The sequence below is a fragment of the Lithobates pipiens genome, unplaced genomic scaffold (assembly GCF_037356315.1).
Source record: "Lithobates pipiens isolate NorthernLeopardFrog02 unplaced genomic scaffold, aLitPip1_a1.2 Scaffold_28, whole genome shotgun sequence".
NCBI lineage: Eukaryota > Metazoa > Chordata > Amphibia > Anura > Ranidae > Lithobates > Lithobates pipiens.
The window spans coordinates 193,795,282-193,815,560 of NW_027507789.1; the positions used below are offsets into that span (position 1 = coordinate 193,795,282).

Below are 20,279 nucleotides of genomic sequence, written 5' to 3' on the forward strand. Positions count from 1 at the left end.
TCCTAGGGGAATAATGATGCAATTTACATTTGCCATCCTATCAAGCTTTGTTCATTTTACTTGAGTCTAATTGTTCCTAAAGTCTGATTGCTCCCTCAGTCAACTGCCTGATCTGTCTCCCAGCTACAGAGTGTACGGTCAGACATCACAGCTATTGGTTGGTGGCAAATCTCAGAATATCTTTGCATACAGGTAAAGTTGACACCTTGACAGTTTTAACATTCCACTCTCAGTTCTAAACTGTCTGCTTATTTGTATACAATTCCTCTAAGGTTTAAATAATGTTTCAAGGCAAAACATTTTATTTTAAGATGGAATGGAAGTAGATGAGAACACCTGTCAGGTTTTTATTGCTTGTCTGCGTCCCCTCTAGAAAGATTCACCCTCTCTATTTGTCCTGATTACTGTTATCACAAGAAGCGGAAGTAAAAGAAAATCCCATCTTCCAATGGGCACACCTAGGACAAACCAGAGATTTCCTCACTTTGGACAGATTTCCTCTCACTTCCTGTTTTGGCTATGGCACAGGAAGTGAAGAGAAATAGAAATCTCCCTAATTAGACACAGCTGGACTTTGGTTTATATTTTAAAGGGCATCTGTCAAAAATTTGAATTGAAGAAAGAACGATAGGGCATGCTCCAAAACATGTACCGCCATTGGTTTGAGGAAGGAGAGACTGGTCATGCTCCGAAACATGTACCACCATTGGTTTAAAGAGGGAGCAACTGGGTATGCTCCGAAACATGTATCGCCATTGGTTTGAAGAAGAAGTGACTGGGCATGCTCTGAAACATGTACCACCATTGGTTTGAAGAGGGAGCGACTGGGTATGCTTCGAAACACCTCCATTGGTTTGAAGAGGGAGCGACTGGGCATGCGCCGAAACATGTACTGCCATTGGTTTGAAGAAGGAGCGACTGGGCATGCTCCTAAACATGTACCGCCATTGGTTTAAGGAAAGAGTGACTGGGCATGCTCCGAAACATGTACTGCCATTGGTTTGAAGAAGGAACGACAGGGCATGCTCCGAAACATGTACCGCCATTGGTTTGAAGAAGGAGCGACTGGGCATGGTCCAAAACATGTACCACCATTGGTTTGAAGAAGGAACGACTGGGCATGCTCCGAAACATGTACTGCATTGGTTTGAAGAAGGAACAATTGGGCGTGCTCCAAAACATGTACCGCCATTGGTTTGAGGAAGGAGAGACTGGGCATGCTCCGAAACATGTACCGCCATTGGTTTGAAGAAGGAGCGACTGGGCATGCTCTGAAACATGTACCACCATTGGTTTGAAGTAGGAGCGACTGGACATGCTCCGAAGCATGTACTGCAAGGGTTTGAAGAAGGAACGATTGGGTATGCTCCAAAACATGTACCGCCATTGGTTTGAGGAAGGAGAGACCGGGCATGCTCCGAAACATATACCGCCATTGGTTTGAAGAGGGAGCGACTGGGTATGCTCCGAAACATCTACCACCATTGGTTTGAAGAGGGAGCGACTGGGCATACGCCGAAACATCTACCGCCATTGGTTTGAAGAAGGAGCGACTGGGCATGCTCCTAAACATGTACCGCCATTGGTTTGAAGAAGGTGAGACTGGGCATGCTCTGAAACATGTACCTCCATTGGTTTGAAGAAAGAGTGACTGGGCATGCTCCGAAACATGTACTGCCATTGGTTTGAAGAAGGAACGACTGGGCATGCTCTTAAACATGTACCGCCATTGGTTTGAAGAAGGAGCGACTAGGCATGCTCAGAAACATGTACCGCCATTGGTTTGAAAAAGGAGCGGCTGGGCATGCTCCGACACATGTACCGCCTACTCTGATGTTACTTTCAGTTGTCTGGATTCCTGTTTCATCAGATTTGGCAACCCATCACAATATGTAACGAAAGTGACGTTCCGTCGCCACCATCTTGCTACACCCCGCACTCCTCCATAGTAAGGATACACTGAGAAAGGGAAAAGCGGACATCTTGTTACACCCACCAGAGTTTAGCATTTTACACTTATTTTTAACAGTAGTGAGTTTATATAGTGAAATACAGTACTCCATCTGACTGGTTAGATGTTGAACTTTAAGAACAGTGGCAAAACTGCTCATCTCATAGGTTTGCTAAATTGACAGAAGTTCGCTGCTTTTAAAATTCAACATCTAACTAGTCAGATGGAGTTCTTAGTTCTGTATGTACTATATAATCTAATAAGTGTAAAATGCAAAACTCTGGTGGGTGTGACAAGATGTCTGCTTTCCCCCTTTCCAGTGTATTCATACTATGGAGGAGTGCGGGGTGTAGGAAGATGTCGGCGACGGAACAACACTTCTGTTACACATTCTGACGGGTCGTCTAATCTGATGAAATACTGGTTCTGACAGCACAGCCCTCTTGGATTAGAGAGACAGTATTTACCACCACTGATCAGCTGGACGCTATGGATTCATTGGTATGTCTGTTTTTCACTTCCATCTTGTGTTTTTAAACCTTCCTTGTCATTAAAGTGTTTTATTACTGCACTTAGAAGCGTCTTTTTCTCTGCTTTGTTTTTCCTATAGAGTGTGCTTCCCTCTTCTGAAGTGCTGCTGTGGTGCATTAATCACATCCCAAGAGCCAGTCATGTACTGTTTGCTAAAGTCTCCTTGTTATCCAGAGCGCCCCATTCTCCAAACTCCTTAAAAATAAACATACGTGCATGACTATTATTTCCTTTATTAGACAAAAAAAGCTTTTCTTGAGTGCCTCTCTGAAATTAACTTTTTTGTTACAAAAGGAAATAGGTATGAACCAGTGTCTTACTCATCAAACTGTATGATTGTGAGGACACTGTCGTAGCAGGGACAGCCCATACATTTGGGGCACCTGGAACTGCCCCCTTTCTCCGGGCCACCCTCTATTTGCAATGGATAGATTCAAGCATAGCATGAATCTATCCATGGCGGCCATGGCCACCCCCTATTCATGAGTTTGGCCCCTTTCAGGGTACTGGGCGCATGAATTACAGCGGACAGGGTTTTTTTTAAACCACTGACTAGAGCCAGAGGCTCTAATAGGCTTCAAAATGGGTGGGTTCAGGTTGCAGAGAGTCAGGTGTGTTACAACAACAAATTAATATTCACTGTTGAAACACTAATCCTCAATCCAGCCAATCAAAACTGGGTGTGAGACCCGTTTTCCGATTGGACGAAAAGAGAACACTCCCGCATGCCCGCAGAGGAGGCGGCAGGAAATGGAAGCCGTGTGGATGACCCGTGGAAAGCGAACGGGAGGCCGCTGAGCAGGGGAAGCCGCCGGTGATGGAGTAAGTGCTACTGAACGACCAACCAACCGACCCGGGGTGAGGGGGGGTTTGGGGATGCCATACTGTTTGCTGCCTCCCAAAAAAAATTCCACTGGCCAGTAGGCTCAGAGCACTTAGATTTTCATTGGTCATCATGGTTCTCAGATAATTCTTTATGAGTGCCAATTTGCTGAATGGCCTTTCTTCCGAACAACTAGCGACCATCGTGCTCAAATATATTCTAAGCGCTATATTAACATCTGAAAAGGTATCAGCAAGCCCTTCATCAAGTTGAGATGGAGACATGACTGCAGCCTGGTAAAGCCTGCAAATTGGACAATTTTCTCAACTAACACAATACTGAAGTATCGAGGGAAAATGCGTTTCATTTTTCTTATAATGGAAGTCTGAGGCCTCCTCTGGAAGGTGGGCCTGGGGCACTTGTCCCTTTTCCCCCTTTTAAATCCAGCACTGGCACATGGGCCTAGGGCAGGGCTCGACAAAACCCGGGCGCCAGGTCGCATTGGCGACTAGAAATAGCGACCTCGCGCCTGGGGCAGCACAGCTGGGGGTATCCTGTCTCTGTTGACCCCCCCAGCGTGATCGCGTCGGGCCGTTCCGCCGACGGCCGAAAATTTAGGCCGCGGCTTTGGGGCCTTCTGCGGTCCTATGATTCCTTATGGAATCTGGCGCCCTCTTGTGGTCGCCGTTGGTATGACAAACCAGCAATGTTAATGAAGCTTCCTCTGCCTGTTTTATATTACCTGCCTCTTCTTCTCTTTATTTAGAACCCCCTAAACATTATATATATTTTTTATTCTAACACCCTAGAGAATAAAATGGTGGTTGTTGCAATACTGTCTGTCACACCGTATTTGTGCAGTGGACTTACAAGCGCACTTTTGTTGGGAAAAATAAATTTAGTTTATAAAAAAATAAGACAACAGTAAAGTTAGCCCAATTATTTTTTATATTGTGAAAGATAATGCTACGCCGAGTAAATTGATACCCAACATGTCACGCTTCAAAATTGCACCCGCTCATGGAATGGCGACAAACTTTTACCCTTTAAAATCTCCATAGGCGACGTTTAAAAAAATTCTACAGGTTGCACGTTTTGAGTTACAGGAGGTCTGGGGCTAGAATTATTGCTCTCGCTTTACCGATCGCGGCACTACCTCCTATGTGTGGTTCGAACACTGATTTTATATGCGGGCAGGACAGGGCGCGTTTAAAAATTATTATTTTCTCTGCTTATTTTAACTTTTTTTTTTTTTTTCCACTGTTCTTTTAAAAAAAATGTTGTGTCACTTTTATTCTTATTACAAGGAATGTAAAAATCCCTTGTAATAGAAAAAGCATGACAGGTCCTCTTAAATATGAGATCTGGGGTCAGAGAGACCTCGGATCTCATATTTACACTAAAATGCAATTGAAAAAAAAATTGTCATTTGAAAAAAATAAATAAAATGTCCCTCTAAGAGCTATGGGCAATGACTTGGAGACGGGGGGGGGGGGGGGGGGGCGGCGACGGCGCTGCTATCTTCCCCTCACTCGTCTCCATGTCAGGCCAGGGACAGGTCCGGATCGCTGTCACGGACCTGGCTCCTAACTTTTTAAGCTGGCTCCTAGATTCCAAGCAAATTTGTCAACCCCTGGCCTAGGGACTCAAGCCTTTTCATTTGACAAGGGAAGTGGCATCAACACCATCTCTAAGTTCTCACATCAGGTATTTTTAGGCTGGCTGCAACAGAGGAATGAGGAAATATGAGTAGGTGTGGGAGGAGAGGGCGTTATCACCGCTGCTCTCACGTCACTGTGACAATGACAGAGTCTCTTCAACCACTTACTGCCATTCGTTTATCAATGACAAAGTGGTGAAAGCCTTGGAAGTGCCATTTAAAAACTGGAGATGTGGCACAGAAAGGGAATCTTCAGCTAATAAAGTTAACAATAGCCATGTGTATGAGGCCTTTTACTTTTAGGCCCCTTGCACAAAGGGCTGTCTAGAAGCAGTATGTCCCTAGAGGGACAGATGCAACATCCACACCAGGGTTTCTCAAACAGGGTCCCTCCAGAGATTTCTAGGGGTTCCTTGAGCAATGAGCATTTTCTGCCCCTCAGATAAGTTCCCACTGACACCAATGATCTTTTTAGTTATCTCTAAGGCCCCATTCACACCTGAACGTAGTGTTTTCAGGCAGAAAACTGCGTGATTTTGCTGCGTTTTTACCGCGATTTTGCTGCGTTTTTACCGCGTTTTGCCGTGATTTTGTGCAGGGCAAAATGACATGAATATAAAAAGAAGAAGAACGCCCAAATCTGCCCGTTTTGAGTGACAAAAAAGGGTCCAGAATTTGTTTGAGCTTGGCGACATGGAGTGGAGATGTGAACCATCTCCATTGAGAATAATAGATTTTTTTCACCTCCAGCGTTTGGTAGCTTCAGGCTTCAAGCTACAAAACGCTCAGGTGTGAATGGGGCCTAAGGGGGTAAATTCTTTCAAATGTCCAAAAGTGTAAGGGGCATTCTTCCTACTAACCATCACGCTAATGCATCATTAATTGTAGATATAGTCATTTTTATTAGGGGTTCCCTCTGACAGGAAAGTTATTTCAAGGGTTCTTCTGTGTTGAAAAGGTTGAACTAAGCTGATCCACCCCCACTGCTTGCACCTGACAGGACATTATACCTAGTGGTTCCGGCATTTAGTGCTCTGTCCGTTCAGGGAGGAAGGTCCAAAATAAAAGACATCTCACGGCTATGTGTTCTCAGAACGTTGGGTTGAAAAAAATGCAAAATGAAGTCCAGGCTTTATTTTGAGTAAAGTGAATTAGCAGTGGAACGTGTTTACTTCACGTAGAATAAAAGATACCTGAAGGCAATGTTTTCCCAGCAGTGCTCAGTCTTTTCTGTGGAAAGGTGTGAGAAGGCGCAGTAAAAGGCCTGTTTGAGTTTCAGGCCTCAGGGTTGTCATGGCGACAACAGCCTTGTAGATTGGTCGCCATAAGAGACTAGTTACTGTTTAACATCTTCTACATTAGGCCTGATTAGGAGAATCAATATGATAACAGCACAGCACACAACCCTGCCTTGTTTTACAACACCTCGCCTAGCAGGCCTCACCTGGACAGCTTCCTCGGTGACGCTTGTTAACTCTTTTCGAAACTGGAGACACGCCACAAGACACGGTCAATGTCAACACGCAGATCGTCTCTACCATGGAAGTCACTTACGGTAAGTAGAAATTACTTCTTGGATTATTACTATTGCCCCTGGTGTTCATGTACCTGTCATTGTCTATAGCATGCTTCACGTTTAGATGGCAAAGGTGACGGCACAACAAGCCGCAAAATTTGAGAAAAAATGTCAAAAAGGAACTGTGTTTTATGGCCCCTGGTTTGTATACTATATGTACCATATATTTCATGGTCATATTTTATGGACTGTATTTTACCAACACTTCTTTAATAAATGCTCATATATGCTAAAAAGAAAATACATTTGATGTGTTTCTTTTTTTTAATATATATTTGAGGGGGTTTTTTTTCTTGCTTATATTTCACTCTTATATTTTCATTGACAGATAGACTATGAATTCAAGTTTGTACTTTTTTTTTTTTTTTTTACTATTGTTCTGTTTATTTAAAATTATATAAATCAAATTATTATTTTTTTTTGGCTTAAAAGGAAATACATACAATTTTTAATTTTTTCCCTTTTTATGTATATTTGAGTATATATATATTTTTTGTCTATTATTTTGCTCAAAGTGTTTTGGAATGTTCACTGCAAGACAGACTATGATCTAAGGTTTGTTCTTTTTAAAATATTGTTCTGTTTATTCAAAATTATATAAATCAAAGTTTTTTTTTATTTTTCGCTTTTTTACAATGTTTTGATTGTGTTTAGTTGTAAATCCTGATCTAGAATATGTATTTGTTTTCATCCTGATAGCAACTATCTAACAGAAATGATCATATGCTGTTTTTACATCACAATGGTAGGGAGTATTTTTGATGTTTTTGTGGTTTTAAGCAATTTAGAGAGATTAATTGAAGCGCTGGCTTCTTTTCACATTTTCATGTTTTTTTCACACGGTCTTATCGTATGACAATATGACAATAGGGAAGTGGTAATGCACAGAGGAAGTACACACCTTTTTTTTAAAACAGACCCAAATCAAACAGAATTCTTAGCTCAGCAAACAGAACGATATAGAAAATTATGTGAGAGGAAACAATGACTTATTGGCTTCTTCTTAAATCAACTTTGTGGACGAGATTACACTGAGACAGGATGATCAATGGAACGTTGACAGGATTTATAAATATTTTACTATGTCATTAAATTAATTTTATTAATGAGGCTGTACAAAGCCTGGAGCCTGGCAGCCAATGCACTTAAAATAATTTGGGTGAGGTCCAAGGCCTGTATTGCCTGAAAACCACCAGACAATTAAAAATGCTTTCTGGTTCCTAAACAAGATTGAACTTTACCTGAATTTTCTAAAAGAGTGCTGACTCTTCCTGAATTTTCTAAACGTGTTGACTGTTCCTGAACTAGTTGAATACATTTTATATAATTTACTAAAAATATATTTTTCTACACATGGTTAAAGGGTAGTGCAACACCATTTATCTTTATATTTATCTTCCTAAATTCAATAAACTGGACTGACTCTTCCTGAATTCAATAAACTGGACTGACTCGTCCTGAATTCAATAAACTGGACTGACTCTTCCTGAATTCACTGGACTGACTCTTCTTAAATTAATTAACCATATTGACTCTTCCTGAATTGGATAAACTGGACTGACTCTTCCTAAATGAATTAACCAGATTGACTCTTCCTGAATTTATTAACCAGACTGACTCTCTCTGAATTCAATAAATTGGATTGTCTGTGCTTGAATTCAGTAAACCAGGCTCACTCTTCCTGAATTCAATAAACTAAACTAGCTCTTCCTGATTTTAGTAAACTGGACTGACTAAATGTTAAGGTTCAAATTTTTTATTTATTTTTTGGTTATTGTTGTTTTATTGGTACAGTATCTATTTTTTAAATAACTTTTTTATATTTTATATACCTATTGTATAAACAGTTGCCTCTTAATACATCACCAAAAGGTGGTTTTATTGGTTTCATGTCAGCTTTATCACAGTTTTCTGATATTATACTTACCGGTATATGCTGTTTATAGGCCAGTCATTGAAAAGCAGTTTGTCGCAGTGGGGTGGGATCCAGTCCTGCAGTGCTTTATTCCTGCCCCTTTGCCCTTTATAAAACTTGTGTGCTGTCTCCATGTCTTCTGGCTTGACAAAGATGCGGAGGGTCGAAACTCGTCACCATGGAGAAGACCTGACACAGTGTGACCCGGATACTGGGCTCAATTTTCGAAGAGGAATTTTCCTATATAACCACTTGCTTACTGGGCACTTAACCCCACTTCTGCCCAGGCCAATTTCCAGCTTTCAGCGCTGTCGCACTTTGAATGATAATTGAGCGGTCATGCTATATACTGTACCCAAATTTAATTTTTATCATTTTTTACACACATAGAGTTTTCTTTTGGTGGTATTTAATCACTACTGGGGTTTTTATTTTTTGCTAAACAAAAAAAAAAAATCAGACCCAAAATTTTGAAAAAAAAAACTGTTTTCGTAGTTTGTTATAAAATTTTGCAAACTGGTAATTTTTCTCCTTCCCTGAGGTGCACTGATGAGGCTGCTCTGATGGGCATTGATAAGCACTGATAGGCTGCACTGATGGGCAGTAATAGGCTGCATTCATAGGCACTGATAAGCTGCACATATAAGGCGGCACTGATGGGCACTGATAAGGCGGCACTGTTGGGCACTGATCAGGAGGCACTGATGAGAATGCACTGATGGGCACTGATAGATGGCACTAAAGGGCACTGATAAATGGCACTGATAGGTGGCACTTTTGGGCACTGATAGACACTGATAGGGGACACTGATAGGGGACACTGATAGGTAGCACTGATAGGTGGCACTCATGATGAGGCACTGATGGGCACTGATAGGTGGCACTGGTGGGTACTGGTGTGTGGCACTAGTGGGCACTGCTTAGCAATGCTGATTTGCACTGGTAGGTGGCACTGGTGGGCACAGCTTAGCAGTTGTGGGTCTGAAGTGTGCGGGACCGATGTCCCGTTTACACAAGACGATAATCTGTTCTCTTTTTTCTCCTCACGTTGAGTGAGGGAAAAAAAGCCAATTACCGGCTTGCGTTTACATCACGTGATCAGCTGTCATTGGCTTATCATGTGGGAAGGGGTCCGGGATCGGCCCCTCATTCCAATATGTGATCAGCCGAGTCTCATAGACGCGTGCGTCGCGCAGGGGGGGCGCAGGCATTACATGCACGGGAGGACATACATTGATGGCCATCTTGGCAATTTAGGCCCACGCTGTAGCCATCTTTCAGCTATAGCGTGGGCACGAAGAGGTTAAAATATAAGATAAAATAGCTCATAGAGTTTTTCCAAAAAATGTTTGCAATTCACAAACACAGCCTACTAAAATAAAGCATGAGTTATTTCTTTGAAATGTGAGGTATTTATCTCATGAAACCATGCGGTATTTTATCTTATGTCATATCAATTGGGATGGATACAGTAGAGAAGGAATAGAACCCCTGTCAGTTTTTATTGCTAATAAAGAGGTAAAATGGTTTAAACCATATAAATATGCCAACTTGCTAAGTCTGTGCGGTCCCTGCAGCATATGAATTAATACAAAAAAAAAAGGTGACTGGAATACCAGTCAAAACGAAGCGGCTTTTACAGGACACATGTGGTGTATCAAAAACAACTAAGGCCGCGTACACACGAGAGGATTGTCCGTCCAACTAAGTCCGCTGAAACGTGTTTCAGCGGACAGTCCGCTCGTGTGTGGGCTTCAGCTGACTTTTTCAGCGGACAGTCTGGCGGACTTAGTCTTTCGGAATTTCCGTAATATTGTCCGTCCAACTTTGGTTTCAGCGGACAGTCCGCTCGTGAGTAGGCTAGTTGGACGGACTAAGTATGGCGCATGCTCAGAAAGGATTTACACGGCCGAAGGTTGCATTGCAGTGTATTGGACGTCGTATTTCTAGTCCCGTCGTACGTGCCGTACACGTCATCGCGCAAGCTTTCAGCGGACTGTCTGTTCATCGTGTGTGGTCAAGTCCGTTCATTCAAAAGTAGGACGGACTGTCTGTCGGATTGTCTGACGGACTTAGTTGGACGGACAATCCTCTCGTGTGTACGCGGCCTAACTTAAATGAAAGTGTTACTAAACCCAGGAGCCTGAATTTATTATATCTGCTCTCCCACAGTGCACAGAACATGGAAATGTAATTATTTTTGTAAATATAAACTGCTAAATACCTTTTCTCATTAGCAGTATATAGCAGGCTTGTGACTTCTATGAGTGTCTAGTCGAGCACTGGTTAAAGCTTGTAGGAGGAGTTTTCATTCTCATCTGACCGTCCTATGAGGCTGAATGACTCCTGACTATAGGCGTGCGCAGGGGGTGTGTCAGGTGTGCCTGGGCACACCCTAATCGCAACATGCGGTGTACATTCCCCATACTGCCTGGGCTTCCCTTCGTGTTGGCCCAGCCCTGCAGTTTTGCTGGCTTCTCTCCTCTCCAGCCGGCTGCTGCGTGGGGTGTTTCAGGCTGAAAAGCAGGGGAAGGGGCTTATAAATATGTCATTTCTAAATGAACACAGTGAATGCACTCACTGTGTTCATTCATAACTGAGAGAAAGGCATGTGTGTTTGAACTTTAGGGTGCACACCCTAATACAATAGGCTGTGCACACCTATGCTCCTGACCCTCTGTCTGGACAGTGCTGATTAGCCCTGTGCTGATCACATACACCCCCCCCCCCCAAAAAAAAAAAAAAACTCTCTAGCAATACACACCAAACTGAGCATGAGCTGAGTGCCCCCAGGACTCTGTACTATCAGGAGAGATGGATTGGGGACAGTGGAATAAGGAGAGGATCAGCGAAGACAGGATCAAACAGCGTTTTTACACAATGATCAAGATTAACCCCTTAGGTTCCACAGTGAGTATAACAAGCATGCTTTACTGCATATACCATAGCTCCCAACGGTCCCTAATTTTAAAGGGACTGTCCCTGATTTGGAGCAATGCCCCTCTGTCCCTCTTTCCTCCTCATTTGTCCCTCATTTTGGTCTGATCTATATACTTATATATAAAATGCACTTTTTTTCTTTCAAAAAGTTTTTCCCAGTGCTAAACCTTTCATCCAATTTCATCCAAATTTTAAAAGCCAATATAAAGGAATAGTAGTAGTAAAAAAAAGCCCTTGTGGAGTTAATTAACCCTTTTTTTTTTGGTTAATTCTCCTTTAAGGGGGTGTGTCCTATGCCTACATATGTTTGCTATCTCAAAATGTTGGGAGGTTTGCATATACAGACTGATTTTACTGTTGTGGGTTTAGTAACACTTTAAGTAAATACAAAGTATCTTTATAAATGTCAAATATTGAATAAAAATAGTATAAAAAAAAAAATCACTCACATATATAAATACATTGTCATTGGGGAGATTTCCCTTCACTTCCTGTCCTATAGCCAAAACAGGAAGTGAGAGGAAATCCCTAAAAATGAAAAGAATACTTTAGAGAACCCCAGGTCACCAGAACCGGTGTCTCCTCTATTACTTTTCTTGGGACAGCCCAAAATTTGGGATTTTCTTTTACTTTCACTTTCAATGATAATGGTAAACAGAACAAATAGAGAGGGTGAATCTCCTTAATGGGGACACAGACCGCAATAAAAACTAACAGGGGGTCGTGATCTATCTCCACTCTACCCAAAAAAAAAAAAAAAAAATGCCTTTAGTTGTACTTTGGGTAAACCAGCCCCGATAATTGTGTGTTTTTCTATATTTAGGATTCTATGAATTACTGTTGAGAAACTGATCCAAAAAGGTAGAGACTGCTCCAAATTGGTTAATTAATTTTGACATTCCTTAAATACCTCCTGCCTGCTGGACCACTTTTTGAGGTATTTAACAAGTGTTTTTGCTTTTTTAGGTAAATTTCTAATAAGGTGATAGTAAATTGAAATTTTCAGCATCTCATGAGATGATTAGAGAAAATGTGTCACATGATTCAATTATCTCATGAGATAGTCCTTAGTGAATTGAGCCCACTGTGAGGTATGTGCTCTGTGGATTAGTCCGGTTGTGGTGTCCTCTTTCTATGGCTTGTGGGTTGCAGTACAGTGTGTAGCACGGCTCTCCTCCAGCTGCGTTCCCCTGAGCCCACTCCTCTCTCTCACCCTGATTGGCCATGAGGTGGGCAGTTTGGATCCGACACCCACCAGCATTAGGATGTCTCTCCTGGGTGCACAGAGTTGGTCCTTTCTGTAAGTGGAAGCTATTACTTATTATAAAGTGTTGGTGTATTGCTAATTGGATTTTCTTGCTTCTTTGCTTGCATCTGAGAGGTTGCGGTCCTGATTGATTGGGCCAAGGTTGCACCCTGTCCATATCCAGCAAAGGCTGTGTTCCCAATTTGCTGAGCTGAGACTGCAGTTCTGCCTGTTTTGATCATCCCAGCATGTGTGGACTTTTTTGTAATATATATATTTATATATATATATATATATATATATATATATATATATATATATATATATATATATATATATATATACACACACAGAGCTTTTTTTCAGCGGGAACGTGGGGGAACGCAGTTCCAGCACCTCCAAAACTGAATGTATTCTTTGGCAAGGATTGCTGGGGTGTGCTGGAGGGTCTATTGATGCTGGCTGTTGGGGATCTGTTGTCATTTTTAAGAGTCTATTTTTGTGTGTGGGGGGGGGTCTATTGTTATTGGACAGGTCTATTGTCGCTGGCAGGAGGTCTACTGTTGCTGGGAAAGATCTACTATTGAGGGAAAGGTCTACTGTTGCTGGCTGCTGGTGGATCTGTTGTTGCTGGTGGGATCTATTGTTGTTGGGTTGGTATTGTTCCTGGGGGTTATGTTTTTGTGTGGGGGATCTATTGTTGCTGGAGGGTCTACTATTGCTGGAGTGGGGTCTATCAAATTCCATACAAATTGCTTAGTAGCACAAAATGATACTTGATATAGTATTCTTTAAAAGGGACGATTTTGGGAAGTTGGTAGGGGTTAGAGCCAAGAGACAGTGCTCAAAGGTGGGTAGGGGGCTGACTCTTCCTACATTCAATAACTGGACTGACTCTTCCTACATTCAATAACTGGACTGACTCTTCCTACATTCAATAACTGGACTGACTCTTCCTACATTCAATAACTGGACTGACTCTTCCTACATTCAATAACTGGACTGACTCTTCCTACATTCAATAACTGGACTGACTCTTCTTACATTCAATAACTGGACTGACTCTTCTTACATTCAATAACTGCATTGACTCCTGCTACATTCAGTAACTGGACTGACTCTTCCTACATTCAATAACTGGACTGACTCTTCCTACATTCAATAACTGGACTGACTCTTCTTACATTCAATAACTGGACTGACTCTTCCTACATTCAATAACTGGACTGACTCTTCTTACATTCAATAACTGCATTGACTCCTGCTACATTCAGTAACTGGACTGACTCTTCTTACATTCAATAACTAGACTGACTCTTCTTACATTCAATAACTGCATTGACTCCTGCTACATTCAGTAACTGGACTGAATCTTCTTACATTAAATAACTGGACTGACTCTTCCTACATTCAATAACTGGACTGATTCTTCCTACATTCAATAACTGTACTGACTCTTCTTACGTTCAATAATTGGACTGTCTCTTCTTACATTCAATAACTGGACTGACTCTTCTTACGTTCAATAATTGGACTGACTCTTCCTACATTCAATAACTGGACTGACTCTTCTTACGTTCAATAATTGGACTGACTCTTCCTACATTCAATAACTGGACTGACTCTTCTTACATTAAATAACTGGACTGACTCTTCCTACATTCAATAACTGGACTGATTCTTCCTACATTCAATAACTGGACTGACTCTTCCTACATTCAATAACTGGACTGATTCTTCTTACATTCAATAACTGGACTGACTCTTCTTACATTCAATAACTGGACTGACTCTTCTTACGTTCAATAATTGGACTGACTCTTCCTACATTCAATAACTGGACTGATTCTTCCTACATTCAATAACTGGACTGATTCTTCCTACATTCAATAACTGGATTGACTCTTCCTACATTTAATAACTGAACTGACTCTTCCTACATTCAATAACTGCATTGACTCTTCCTACATTCAATAACTGGACTGACTCTTTCTACATTCAGTAACTGGACTGATTCTTCCTACATTCAATAACTGGACTGACTCTTTCTACATTCAATAACTGGACTGACTCTTTCTACATTCAATAACTGGACTGACTCTTCTTACATTCAATAACTGGACTGACTATTCCTACATTCAATAACTGGACTGACTCTTTGTACATTCAATAACTGGACTGACTCTTTGTACATTCAATAACTGGACTGACTCTTTCTACATTCAATAACTGGACTGATTCTTCCTACATTCAATAACTGGACTGATTCTTCCTGCATTCAATAACTGGACTGATTCTTCCTACATTCAATAACTGGACTGATTCTTCCTACATTCAATAACTGGACTGATTCTTCCTACATTCAATAACTGGATTGACTCTTCCTACATTTAATAACTGAACTGACTCTTCCTACATTCAATAACTGCATTGACTCTTTCTACATTCAGTAACTGGACTGATTCTTCCTACATTCAATAACTGGACTGACTCTTCCTACATTCAATAACTGGACTGACTCTTTCTACATTCAATAACTGGACTGACTCTTTCTACATTCAATAACTGGACTGACTCTTTCTACATTCAATAACTGGACTGACTCTTCCTACATTCAATAACTGGAATGACTCTTCTTACATTCAATAACTGGACTGACTCTTCTTACATTCAATAACTGGACTGACTCTTCTTATATTCAATAATTATGAATAGCTGCAGCCAGGCAACCAGCAACACTCACTCCTCTGGCTCAGTAAACAGTCTAGGGGTTGCCTTTTTCAAAGTTCTTTGCAGACTAGCTTGCATGGGGTTTAGGGGAGCTGTGGGATACACCAGTACACTGAACAGAAATATGAGGACACTCTACTCTTTGCATAGCCCTTCAACATAGGCTCATCTGATAGGAAAAGTGGCGCTGTGGTTCCTCCTGATGTCCTTGCACTATATCCATGGGCTGCTGGATTGGAGAGAGATCTGTAACACATCCTGTGACCACCAGGAAGTCCATATATGTCCATGATATTGTGTGAGTGTTTTGTATCATTATTATTAAATAGTTTTACATTAATACTACACTCAGGTGACGTTTCCTGCTTTTGCCTTTTTTGCTTTATCCCACAGAGCTGGATTTCTCTGAAGATAGATGGACTTGTGCACTTTCATTTATTTACATTTTTAGCAGTTCTATTTATGGACTATTATATTCCCTGCTTTAATTTGTGCTCTACCATAGCAATCAATATTCACAAGCACACTGTCTTTGTGCCAGCAGTTACTGTATTTATGAAATCTGACCTGTGCACATATATCTGTAGTGTTTACTTATCTCTCTCCAAAGCTCTAAGTCCTGTGTCTTTCTGCTGCTCCGTTCTTCTGTTAACAGTATGATAATGTCTGACAAGTTCTTCGAAACAGGAGATAACAGCAGCTGAAAATTTTTGTCGGGGAGGGAACTTGGAGATAGATAAGCAGGCAACTGGTCTATTCACAGTACAGTTCTGCAAGTTTCTTCGTTCCTCTGCCTATGTGGAGGGGGGAGGGGGGATGTGTGTGTGTCTTTCCTCCAATCAGCTCCCACACAGTGTATGCCCAGACTCCCCTCCCACTGCTGAAACCGCAAGAAACATTTGTAACACAATGTGTATTTTCTAAAGGATGTAAAAAGCTGAAGACAGCAGATTTACATGTAAAACTTATGTACAGAGATTTGTTTAATCTCTGTGTATCATCTGGGAATGTTCACTTCACTGAGTACAGTGCCTTGAAAAAGTATTCATACTCCTTGAAATTTTCCACATTTCGTCATATTACAACAAAAAACATAAATGTATTTTATTGGGATTTTCTGTGATAGGCCAGCTCTACCAGCTTTGCACATCTAGAGTGAAATTTTTGCCCATTCTTCTTTGCAAAATAGTTCAAGCTCTGTGAACAGCAATTTTCAGGTCTTGTCACAGATTCTCAATTGGATTTAGGTCTGGACTTTGACTGGGCCATTCTAACACATGAATACGCTTTGATCTAAACCATTCCATTGTAGCTCTGGCTATCTGTTAGGGTCGTTGTCCTGCTGGAAGGTGAACCTCCGCTCCAGTCTTTTGCAGACTCTTAACAGGTTTTCTTCTAAGATTGCCCTGTATTTGGCCCCATCCATCTTCCCATCAACTGACCAGCTTCCCTCTCCCTGCTGAAGAAAAGCATCCCCACAACATGATGCTGCCACCACCATGTTTCATGGTGGGGATGGTGTGTTCAGGGTGATGTGCAGTGTTGGTTTTCCTCCACACATAGCATTTTGCTTTTAGGTCAAAAAGTAACATTTTGGTCTCATCTGACCAGAGCACCTTCTTCCAAATGTTTGCTGTGTCCCCCACGTGGCTTCTCGCAAACTGCAAACAGGACTTATGGCTTTCTTCTTGCAACTCTTTCATAAAGGGCAGATTTGTGGAGAGCGCGACTATGGTTGTCCTGTGGACAGATTCTCCCACCTGAGCTGTGGATTTCTGCAGCTCCTCCAGTTACCATGGGCCTCTTGGCTGCTTCTCTGATGAATGCTCTCCTTGCCCGGCCTGTCAGTTTAGGTGAACGGCCATGTCTTGGTAGGTTTGCAGTTGTGCCATACTTCCTATTTTCAGATGATGGATTGAACAGTGCTCTGTGAGATGCTCAAAGGTTGGGATATTTTTTTATAACCTAACCCTGCCTTAAACTTCTCCACAACTTTATCCCTGAGCTGTCTGGTGTGTTCCTTGGCTTTCATGATGCTGTTTGTTCACTAGGGATCTCTATCAAACGTCAAGGGCTTCACAGAACAGCTGTATTTATACTGAGATTAAATTACACACAGGTAGATTCTATTTACTAATTCGGTGACTTCTGGAGGCAATTGGTTTCACTAGATTTTAGTTAGGGCTATCAGAGTAAAGGGGGCTGAATACAAATACACGCCACACTTTTCCGAATTTTTTTCTTTTCAACGTTTACATCCACTTTAAAGGTGAATACAATGTATAATGTTTACTGCTCACTTATTTTTAATGCACAGCTGCATTACATGGTGTTTTTATATACATGCCTTAAAGCGGAGTTCCACCCACTTTTGAGAGGTGGTCTTAAATGAAAGACCACCTCTCCACCCTTCATTTTTGGCTAGTTAAAAAAAAATTTCTTCTAACTTACCTTTTTATGAAGTACAGCCTGTACTTCTGACGTCATCTTCTCTTCTTTGGCGAGCCCCCCCACCCCCAGCCATTCACAAAGCGCCGCGCGACTCGGGCATGCGCAGTAGGAAACGGGCAGTGAAGCCGTAAGGTGCCACTGCCGGTTTCCCTTAATTAGAATAGTGGCACCTGCACCCGATACGATGGACAGATCAGCCTCGGGAGGCTGACATCGCGAGCTCCCTGGACAGGTAAGTGTCCTTATTAAAAGTCAGCAGCTACAGTTAAAGCTGCTGACTTAAAAAAAAAATAATAATAATTGCGGGTGGAACACTGCTTTAATTGCAGCTTTATTATATACAATGTATTATTGACATCCTAAGGTACCATTTCAGATCTGGTATTTTTTTCCCTGATTGTCCTTACGTGCCTTGCAGATAACATTTTACACCATGAAGCACATACATCCTTCCTGTTACCTCAACCTATTATTCCTCTAATCGAATCCCTTATCTGATGGAGACAGGGAATGTTTGCCTCCCCATACAGCCAGACAATGATTCTGTATAATATTTACTAACACGTATTCATATTGGAGCACCTGGATTATATTTAGGACAGATTGAAGGTGTTTGGGTCAGCCTTTCTCAACTTTTTCATCATGGAGAAAATCTTAAAAGACTTTTTTTTCATTCAGGGAACCTCAACTAAAATATTTTATATCTGCAGCTCATAGTACCATGGCGTGACACGTAATTTGTAGATATAGCAATAAACGCAAAACTAAAGAATTTGGTACGCCTAGTGTATCTGACACCTAATATGGCTCATTTTTAACACACCCCTGCTATATTCAACAAATTTATTTTCAGTAAAAATCATGAGAAGAAAATGAAACAAATAATAGTAATGTCTATCACTTGGGTGGTCAATGGAGAAATGCCCTGGTGGCCAGTGTAGTGCATCTCAATGTTGGTAGTCGGTGTAGTGCCTCTTTAAATTGATGCTTAGTGTAGTGCCCTCTTAATTTTGTGGTCAGTGTGGTGCCCCCTTTCCTTTGTGGTCAGTGTAGAGTTCCTTTACATTGATGGTCAGTGTAGTGTCCCCCTATGTTGGTGGTCAGTGTAGTCCTCACTTACATTGCTGGTCAGTGTAATGCCCCCTTACATTTGCGGTCAGTGTAGTGTCTCCCTATGTTGGTGGTCAGTGTAGTAACCCCCTACATTACTGGTCAGTGTAATGTCCCCTTACATTGGTGGTCAGTGTAGTGTCCCCCTATGCGGGTGGTCAGTGTAATGCCCTCTTACATTACTGGTCAGTGTAATGTCCCCTTATATTGATGGTCACTGTAGTGCCCCTATTCATCTGTGGCCATTATAGTGCCCCATACATTGGTTGTAATTATAGTGCCCTCTTGTACGGCTAATCAGTGGTGTGTCCCCTTACATTGGTGGTCAGTGTAGTGTCTCCTTATATTGGTTGTCAGTGTAGTGCCACTTTACGTTGGTGATTAGAGTAGTGCCCCATTAGAATGGTAAGTGTAATATGTCTTTGCATTGGAATTCAGTATAGGGCTCCATTATATCGTGATCATTGTAATCCCCTCTTACACTGGTGCTCAGTTTAGTGCTCTCTCTTCGATTGGTAATCAGTGTTGTGAGAATGTTCCTTTATTGCAATCAATTAAGACACAGTACAGTAAGTTGACCAACATGGACCAAATCCAAAACATAGTAAGTATACATTAGGCAAGCAGTACATGTAAGTACATTTCAACGGGTGACAAGTTATATTGCTAGCGCCGGCGTGGCTAACCCACGCCACCCACCAACATCCATTATTCCACCACCAACAATTGATTAAGACTTGAAAAACATAGGAGGTACAAAAAGTATCCGGGGGTCCCATTTCCCCCCCGTGAACCCCGCCCATTAGGCCGTCCATGCCCTCCAGACCTTGCTGAATTTCTGGGGGCAATTCCTATTCATATAGGTAAGTTTGTACAATGGGAGCACAGTAGTAATCTACTTTTCCCACATTCCAATCATAGGGGGGGAGGAAGCATTCCACCTCAGTATGATTTCCCTTTTGGCATAAAACAGAAGATAGGTCAACAACAGTTTAGTATATCTAGGTCTTTGGTCATCATCCTGGATCCCCAATAAGGCTAGCTCCGGCGACAGGGGGAGCTCTAACTGGAGACGCTCATTAATAGTGTCAAATACTTGAGCCCAGTAATCAGCAATCTTAGGACAGCCCCAGAACATATGCAGATATGTGCCTATAGACTGTCTACATCTGGGGCAGTCCCTCGACCCTGATGGAGCCTCTGAGGAGTATAATATACCCTATGCAAAAATTTAACCTGGATCAACCTTTCCCTGGAGGATATAAGGGTATCTGCACTATCTGCCAGACATTCCTCCCAATCCGATCTGTCCAGCCCAGGTAAATCTGCCTTCCATAAATCCCATA

The 20,279-nt window shown here is 41.8% G+C and overlaps 1 protein-coding gene across 1 annotated transcript in view; it reads left to right on the plus strand.

Moving 5' to 3' along the window:
- The first annotated feature begins 6,370 nt into the window (after nt 1-6,370).
- The window catches only part of HNF4A (hepatocyte nuclear factor 4 alpha), a 199,420-nt gene continuing 185,511 nt past the window's right edge, over nt 6,371-20,279 (plus strand). Inside the window, exon 1 of the mRNA XM_077460219.1 lies at nt 6,371-6,520. Within this exon, the coding sequence (XP_077316345.1) occupies nt 6,505-6,520 (16 nt within the window). The 5' untranslated portion in view covers nt 6,371-6,504. The remainder of the gene's footprint in view (nt 6,521-20,279) is intronic.